Below are 9,065 nucleotides of genomic sequence, written 5' to 3' on the forward strand. Positions count from 1 at the left end.
GAGGCCAAGGGCACCTCTCCTGGGAAGGGGCCTGGCTGACCTGGGCCCTGCCACACGCTCTCCACGGGCACCACCCGCCCCCGGCAGGCACAGATTCCTGGGGAGGATGGTCGTGAGAGAGCCCCATGGAGGTTGCCTGCAGAGGCCACGAGTTTGTCTGCCTGCCCCACCCTCGTACTGGCCCAGGCCCGTACCCTGTGCCAGCCCCCATCCCAGCTCACACAGCCTCTACCCCTGCACTGGCCCACCCACATCCACCTGTCCCACCCCCACCCTGACTCATGCACCCCTCCCCATCCCTGCGTGTTTCTCCACTCCCAGGGCCTGGGAGTAACAGCCCCTCCGTCCTTCCTCTCACTAGACTCCCATTTCCAGATCAGTGCCCTGGAGGCCAGGTACCCACCTGAGGACTTCTACATTGAGCTCAGACACCTCAGCCGCCCCGCTGAGCCCCACGTGCCAGGTCAGACCCCCGCCCCACCCACATTCGCACACACCCTACCCTGCCCTGCACCCGACGCCCCCACCCCAACACGATCAGTTCAACAGCCCAGCCCCTGTCTAAAGGAAGAGACCTGTCTGGGTCTTCCCATCACCCCCACTCCCATAGAGTCTGCAGGGACAGACTGGCCCATTGAGGGGAGGGGACACAGCACCCCACAGGCCACAGAACCCTGCCCAGTCATGGAGAAAGGCCTGGGGATGGCAGCACATGGGGTTCTGTGGACCTTGCTGGGGAAGGTGACAGGTTGGCCTTAGTGTTCCCTGGAGAGAGGCCCTAGGCCCCAGTGGTCTGCCAACTGCCCCAGCAGCTGGGCAGGGCTGTCCAGGAGGGTCCGGGTGGCTGGGCGGGAGGCATCAGTGGCATCCTCCCTACTCACGCTCCTAGCACAGCAGGGGGCATGGAGGACTCTGCAGGGAACAGGAGTTGGCCTGACCAGGCCTGGGGGCATCACAGTGGGAGGCGTCCTAGAAGAGAACACAGTTGGATGGGGCCAGGGCTCAGGCACTCGCGGATCCTGGACCCCAGCTGCTGCAGGCTCTGGGACAAGCAGACATGGGCTACACAGACGCTGAGCTACAGCAGGAGGCTGTGGAGCCCTCGCAGTGTTCAGGTGTTTGCTAACCCACACAGCCACCCTGTGTCTTCTTCCATGCGGCAGCATCCCCTATGCTGGGGCTGGGTTTCCCCCACCTCACACACCCTGCTCTTCACCTGGGCACCATGCACTATCACCGTGGGGCTGTGCCCAGGCAGGCTTGCATCCAGGGAGACCAGGCTCCAGGCACAGCTTGGCTGCAACGGGCTGTGTGGGCTTGGCCATGTCCCTGCTGCCCCTGGGCCTGCTTCCTATTCTGTGAGGGGTGCTAACAGCCAAGGAAGTCTTGTCAGGCGTGAGGCATGGGGCTGCCGCCGGCCCTAGCATGTGGCTGTCATGTTCCTGGAGGGCACAGACCTGGCCTGGCCCTGCCATGTCACTTGGCAAACGGGAGTGAGCACCTGCAAAGTCATGTGGGAGCTCTGTGGGGTGAACTCTGAAGGAGGGGGGGATTCTGAATAGCAATGGGGGGGTCTTCAGTGTCAAAACCAGGGAGGGTCAAATGGAGTCAAGCTGTGCTCTTGTAAGTACTTGCTGTATGACTTGTTTGCTGCAGTGTCCTCAGTTAGAAGCTGGGCCACAGCTTTGAAGATGGGCCCAGTGTTCCTGCCAGCCGATCTTCTGGGGCCACCAGAGCAAGGAAGCCCAGCCTGCCTAGAGGCTCGAATGCTGCCTCTGGCTAGGGCTCAGGGCCAGGCTCAATGGGAGCCCAGGAGCACTGACAGTCAGAGGGAGAGATAAATTCTTGGGGAAAACACTAATAGTGTTTTCACTACAGCTCTCAATTCTGTGCACATGGTTCTCCCGAAAACGGGGACCTGGCTGGGCATGGTGGCTCACACCTGTAATCCTAGCACTTTGGGAGGCTGAGGCAGGAGGCTTGCTTGAGCCCAGGAGCTCAAAATCAGCCTGGACAACATGGCAACGCCTTGACTCTACAAAAATAAAATAAAATAATTAGCCGGGCGTGGTGGTGCACACCTGTAGTCCCAGCTGCTCAGGAGACTGAGGCAGGAGGATCACCTGAACCTAGGAGGTCGAGGCTGAGTGAGCCGTGATTGTGCCACTGCACTCCAGCCTCGACTCAAAACAGAAAAGCTGGGACTGGCTATAGTGGGACGGCTCCTGGAGCTCCTAGGCCTGGCCACCACTCTCTGGCTTCCCTGATATGTGCCTCCCTCAAGGGGAGAGGCAGGGCCAGGGCTGCACGGGGTGAGAAGCTCTATCTCCAAACCCAAACCCGCCAGTACCAGGTTGGCCCATACAGCCTCCTTGGCTGAACCTGGCCCTGCCGCCTGCTTCGGCTCCACATGGGCCTGGAGCTTCTGCGGGGACTTCAGGTGGCATCAGAACCATCTTTCATCAGCTCTGGGAGAGCTCCCAGGGCGAGGCAGGGGATCGCCAGACATGCCGGGTGCTGCAGCCACCCAGACCCTGAGACTCCTCACCATGCGGGGAGACTGGACCAGAGCCGCATGCGAGCCATAAACACCTGTGTTCTCGGGGGCGAAGAAGGCCGGAGCTGCGGGAGCAGGGGCACAGCCAGCCACACCTCAGCTGTGCTCTCCCTGTCTGTCCAGGGGCCTGCGGCGTGGACAGACGGCAGAATACCTACATCATGGACAAAGGCTTCAAAGGTGAGTGCTAGCCCCCGTGTCAGTGAGGGCTAAGGCAGTCAATCCACAAAGGGGAGGATGTGCATCCTCACAAAGCTGAGAGACCCCAGGGGCCGGGCAGCTGTGCCCAGAGCAGCCTCGGCAGCATGAGTGCTGACCGGTGGCGGTTGCTCAGCTCATGCATGGCTCCCGGGAGATGCCTGCCGAGCACCCTCAGAAGTGCAGGCCATCATCCAGCCAATGAGCGCGAGTTAACTTGATTATGAAACCTGAAGTAAAGCCCACCCACCTGCCCAGAGGCCTCCCATGGCTGTGCTGGCGAGGACACCGTACAGCCCCTGCTGGCTCTCTGGGGCTCGAAGAGTGAGCGTGACACCCAGTGTTGATGCTGTGTGGACTCCAGCCTCAACTCCGCATCAGACACAGAGAAGCCATGAGAAGCCCCAGCGCCTGGGGTCCAGAGTTGCCGCAGTCGCTCACTCCCTGGGAAGCCTCAGGCAAAGCAGGATGGATGCCCAATCTGGCCCGTGTGGGCCCTCGGGTTAAATGCCAGATGTGTGGAACAGGCCCAGGACCGTCACCGCCCCATTCCTATTAACTGTGACCCGGGGCTGTGCACTGGAGTTTGGCTTCCTCATCAGCAAGGCAGGCGTGACCACGGCCATCCTGCTGTCCAGCCAGGTGCCACACCTCCCAAGAGTCAGAAGGTGTCCTGCACATGAGAGATGCTGATGTCACAGCTGCCTGTCCCTGAGGTCTACTCAAGAGGGATGTGATGGCCACGGTCCCAGTGGGTGGCCTGAATCTGGTTGCTCACCACCTGGGGAGCAGAGACCTAGGGTGGCCTTGGAATCTGCATTCATGAGAGGACCTCAGCATGTCTTACAGCTGATCCCCAACTGCCCTCTGGAAACCACTGTCTAATGGCCCCAGGTCCCCGACTGCTCCAGGACACACCCAAGACACACGTGTTTCCTCTCCAAGGACCGTGCATCTGCAGCTGGGGGAGGCAGGTCCAAGCTGCAGTCAGAAGCCCTAGGGAGCTGGTGTTCTGACGAGAGCAGCAGGTCAGTGTCACCTCACTGGGATAGTAGAGCCGGAGGCCTGAGGACAGGAGTGCCCGGAGCACCAGCCCTGTGGACATTCTTCCAGCAGGTTCTGTGAGTTTCAACTTGAATCACCAGGGGAGCCAGCCCCATTACGGGGGTGAGCTGAAAACAGAAGGATCAGCACCTCTGTGTCTGCTTCACTGGGGAATGGGGCTAGGCCAGAAGCTCAGGACTCTTTCAGCTCCAACCCACTCGAGCGCGAATCAGCCCAGACACACCAGACGCCCCGTGGACACACACAGAACTCCCCAAGAACTGCTGTCCTTAGCTGTGGAACCCACAGCCACATGGAAACAGCTAAGGGACAGTATCTGCCCAGCACCTCCCACACCTATTCTGCGGATCACATGTCCTGCCCAGCCCCCAGTCCCTATTCTGTGGGTCACGTGTCTCCCCAGCCCCCAACGTCCCTGTTCTGTGGCTCATGTGTTCTCCCAGCCCCCATCTCTGTTCTATGGATGACGTGACTCCCCAGCCCCCCGTCCCTCTTCTGTGGGTCACCTGTCTCCCCAGCCTCCCTTCTCCTGTCCTTTTTCTGTGGGTCACCTGTCTCTCTAAGCTCCCATGTTCCTGTTCTGTGGGTCATGTGTCTCCCCAGCCCCCATCCATATTCTGTGGGTCACGTGTCTGCCCAGCCCCCAGTCCCTGTTCTGTGGGTCATGTATCTCCCCAGTACCCCTGTCCCTGTTCTGTGGGTCACGCATCTGACATCTTACCTCTGAGCACAGGGAGGGCCTCCGCTAGCCCGTCTTGCATACCCACCTTGCATCACCCTTCCAGTTAGAGGGAGCCATGTGGCCAGCGGGCCAGCAGGTGCTAGGACCTACTGATCAGGACAGGAGAACTCAGAGGGAAGGCACAGGGCCTGTGCCACACAGCACTCTTCAGAGATGGGTGGAAACCCCACTCATAATCAAACCCCCAAATAAACATGGTACCAACTAGCTTGTGTCACCAACTAAACTTTTTCCTAAAATCACTGGGTTAAAGCACATCAGAACCGCTAAGAATGAGGAGCCTAAGTATGTCCATGCCAGGGGAAAGCCCTGCTGGGTGTGCCAGACACAAGCCCCCATTGGGAGTCCTGTGGGGTGGCCCTGGCCAGGTCAGAGCAGTTTCTAGGCCTTGGCCTCTCCCACTAGGAAGGGGCAGGGCTGCACCAGCACCATCTCCAGGCCTGTCCAGCTCTGGAATGCTGGGTCCTCCTTCACTCTGTCCCCTCTCACTCGCCTCATCCTGGGAGGGAGTGGGACTCACCTCATCCTGCAGGGGAGAATGGGACTCATCTCATCCTAGCAGGGTAGAGGGACTCACTTCATCATGGGGGGGGAGAGTGGGACTCGCCTCATCCTAGGAGGGGAGAGGGACTCGCCTCATCCTGTGGGGAGTGGGAGTCACCTCATCCTGGGGAGGGTTGGGACTATCGCCACCAGCAACTCCCTCCCTACCCCCCTCTGCTGAGAGTCTGCAACAGATGGCCTCAAGCACTGAAGAAGAGACCTCCCAGCCTCGGGTCTTCACAGCCCCTCCCACCCCATGCTCCTGATCTCCTAGCCTCCAATATCTCTGTGTTGCAGCCTTAAGTCTTAGGTGGTAAGGTGCCTGGTGCCCTCCTGAAAGCTGATAGGCTGCACTCTCCTCCTGACCTGGGATGTGCCCGTTGTCTCCAGGAAGAGAGGTGCTCCTTGGCCCACAAGAGGCCATGTGGCCTGCCGCTAAGGAGCAGGCCGAGGACAGAAGGGGCTTGGGGCCTGGAAGCCAAGGACAGGAGGGGCTTGGGGCCTAGAAGCCAAGGACAGGAGGGGCTTGGAGCCTGGGCATCCCACAGTCATCTAAGCTGTGCTGTGAGGATGTCAGTGTGACCTGGAGGCCCAGGTGGCACATGGGGTCCTGGAATCCCTTCTCGGGTCCTAGGTCCATCGACTGCAGTTACTTTGTTCATGCCTAGAGCCAGCTCATCCTGTGCTCTGAAGTCTTGGGGGTGAGTCTACTCTCAGGGAACATGAGCTCATGGGCTGCACTCTCCTCACTTCTGAGGGGGCAGGAGTCCCCGCTGGCTGCCCCTGTCCACTGGGTGACCTGACTGGAATGACTAAGCTCTGCACAAAGTGAGCTCAACCTTCCTCGAGTTTCAGGCAGCACTTGGCAGAGAACCCATGGTGACCCCCTTATAGGGTCCTCACTCTTAACCTCCAGACCCCACACTTGAGCCACAGACTCCCCCCTCTGGAGGGGTCAGAGGTCCCAAGGTGGGACAAAGGGCCACGCAGGCTCTCAGACTCACCACCATGACCTTGTGGCCACCAAAGGCAGGTGTGGCCATTCAAGTCCCAGCCTGGGACCCAGCCACCTCCCACGTACACCCTAGGCACCTCCCTGGGGCCCTGGCCTATCCAGAGTTCAGTGGATGTCCTCGCCTCCTTTCTCAGGTCACTTGCAGTGGAAGCTTCAACCTCAACAAGCCAGGGCCATTCTCTGTCTGCCATGGGCTGAGCTAGGTGTGGCTTGCTCCTGACAGCCCTGTGCCCTGAGGCCAGTGTCCCCCACAGCTGGCTCCTCATAAGCATAAGGGGGTAGCTCCTGCTCCCCAACCTCCCTAAGTGCTGTGAGCACCTGACAGCCCACAGCCAAAGCACTCAGATCCAGGGCTGAGGAACTATCACCTGCCGAAACAGACACTGGCATTAACAGAAATCCATCCCCTGCTATGGAGGCAACACCTGAACACGTCAGCCATGTGTGTTCTGCTCTCAGCAGGCGGGTGTGAGCTACCTGCTGGGCCACACCATCCCTTCCCTTGTTAACAATGACATTATTCTCCCGAGCTGGAGACAGAAAGTGTGATGAATGGCAGCCTGAGATGTGACTGTGGTTCTGGTGACAGGCCACCGGGAATCTCACTACTGCCCCCATCCACAGAAACGCAGAGCAAAGGAGCCTCAGATCGCCCCTGCCGGCCAAGAGCCACAGCCCAGTGATGGCTTCCAGGCCTGCTATAGGCAGAGCCTCCCAGATGTGGGTCAGAGCTGCCCTGCTAGAGGTCCACTTGGGATGACCCAGGGAAGGCAGCAGTCTTCCCCAAGGGGAGTGGAGGCTGGACTGCAGTTACTTTGTTCATGCCTAGAGCCAGCTCATTCTGTGCTCTGAAGTCTTGGGGGTGAGTTCCAGCATCAGAGGCAGCCCCGCAGACATTGCAGGCTCGCTGGGAAAACAAGAGCTTCCCGAGGGCCCTCTGGAAGCCGAGGGAGGTGCTTTCTCCACCTGTTACATTCACGTGCTCCTAAAGGACAGGTGGGCCACAGAAAGCGGGCCACGTAAAGGCTGGAACACCCATGCCTGCTTTTGAACCTGAGCTCTGTCATCAAACAGGACTCAGCAAGGCGCAGGGACAAGCCTGCAGTCCCAGCTACCCAGAGGATCACTTGCACCCAGGAGTCTGAGACCAGCATGGGCAACATGGCAAGACCCTGTGTCAAAAAAAATAAAATAATTCAGAGGAGTAACATCACAGGAAATGCACAGGCCAAGGAGTCCCAAGGCCTGAGTTCGAGTCTTGGCACTTCATTTCCTGCTGTGTGACCTTAGTCAGGTTGCTTCATCATCCTGGGCCTTCACCCCATAAAATGCAAACTATCAATCAGCTTTCAGAATTCTGTAAAGCATATACTAATAGCTGTAATTAATAGACTAATAAAACTAAACATGCCCCTATCCTCCAAAACTGCAAGTTTCTCTGGGGGGGGATGGTCTTGCCTGGCTAGGAGGGTGCTCCTTGACACACTTACTGAGTAGGGAGACTGAGTAGCCACGCACGGCTGTGTCCTTGCCATCCTCAGAATGCTCTCTTGCCTTGCAGATTACATGAAGGGATCTGTGTGTAGCTCCAGCACCTGTTCCTTGAACAGCAGTGAAAACCCCTACGCCACCATCAAGGACCCACCCGTCATCCCCCGAAAGCTTCCGGAATGCAGCTACGTAGAGATGAAGTCACCTGTGCATAGGGGGTCTCCGTACACAGCTGTGCCGTCCCTGTCGGCATCTAATAAAAACATATATGACCTTGGTAGGTGTCTTGAACAAGGACCCTAGTGAAGTCAGGGCTGCACTGTTGGCAAAGCCAGCCCCTCCCCCCACCTGGCTCACAACACGAACATCCTGGGTTGCTTCTGAAGGTCCTAAGTGAACCGTCTCCTAGGTCTGGCCTCTTCTCTAATGCGGGGGCAGGTTCCTATGCCAAATCTGCTTCACAAACAACAGAACTGATTAAGAAACAAATGCAGGGTGGAGGGAGGTGGTGCACACCCTTAAACTGATTGCTGATGCAAATCCCAGTTTAGAAAGAAAGCAGGCAGCACTGACTCTCAAGCGTCAGAATCCCCTTCCTCTGCCTCCTCCCAGCGTGGCCTGTCCCTGGGTTCAGAAGAGACCCCCAGGATACTCTGCATGTCACCCCTCCCCTGCGACACAGAACTCTCCAGCAAGGCAACCAGCTAACCTGTTCTCTGAACATTTCTCACTGCACCTCCTAGAACCCACAGTCAGCGTGGTCCCGGAGGGCCGCAACCACAGCACCAGCCCCTACGACCTCCCCAGGAACAGCCGTGTCCCTGGTCACTATGACCTCCTCCCTGTAAGACAGAGCCCTGCCAGCAGACCCTCCCGGGACGAACAGGCGTGAGAGATGAGCATCTCCCTGGCCATGGGCTCCGAGTTCACTCTCTGAAAGAAGACACTCATTGCCCGGAAATAACGGTCAACCACTCCGTTCACCTGGAGCTAAGCAAGAGCGTTCACAGGGGATGGGATTGTTCAAGGAATTCCCAAGGGCCAATCTTGTCACCCAAATGCCCTGATTATGACTTTTAAAACATTTTAAGACACAGCTATTCATCAATATCAGCTAATGACAGCTTATATATATTTGTATTTATCTGAAACATGATAACAGGTTTTACAGGCCGCCCTGAGAGGGAGGGGCTGGAAGGGGAAGGGCTGTGCTGAGGCACCACATGTGTGTCCATGCTCCGCTGACACCGCTGTACTACCAGGATAGCACACACACACTGCTGCAGGGTTGGTCTTCAAAGACCTGCACGTATGTCTGCAGCTACGACAGCCCAACAACGGGTCAGTGTCACGTCTCATGCTGACAACCTCCACTTTTAAAAACAAGATGCTAACAGATTACCTTTCTCTCTCCTGCCCCGTAAGTGAGAGTACATTTAAAGAAGAAATTCCCC

At 58.0% G+C, this 9,065-nt stretch overlaps 1 protein-coding gene across 1 annotated transcript in view; it reads left to right on the forward strand.

The window, feature by feature from the left end:
• The window catches only part of MEGF11 (multiple EGF like domains 11), a 157,849-nt gene extending 149,346 nt beyond the window's left edge, over window positions 1–8,503 (forward strand). The window contains exons 21-23 of the mRNA XM_021712557.1: window positions 2,681–2,737; window positions 7,682–7,888; window positions 8,355–8,503. Coding sequence (XP_021568232.1) covers window positions 2,681–2,737; window positions 7,682–7,888; window positions 8,355–8,503 — 413 coding nt within the window. The remainder of the gene's footprint in view (window positions 1–2,680; window positions 2,738–7,681; window positions 7,889–8,354) is intronic.
• The last annotated feature ends 562 nt before the right edge of the window (window positions 8,504–9,065 follow it).

The sequence above is a fragment of the Carlito syrichta genome, unplaced genomic scaffold (genome assembly GCF_000164805.1).
Source record: "Carlito syrichta isolate Samal-C Ts95f unplaced genomic scaffold, Tarsius_syrichta-2.0.1 Scaffold303358, whole genome shotgun sequence".
In the NCBI taxonomy this organism is placed as follows: Eukaryota; Metazoa; Chordata; class Mammalia; order Primates; family Tarsiidae; genus Carlito; species Carlito syrichta.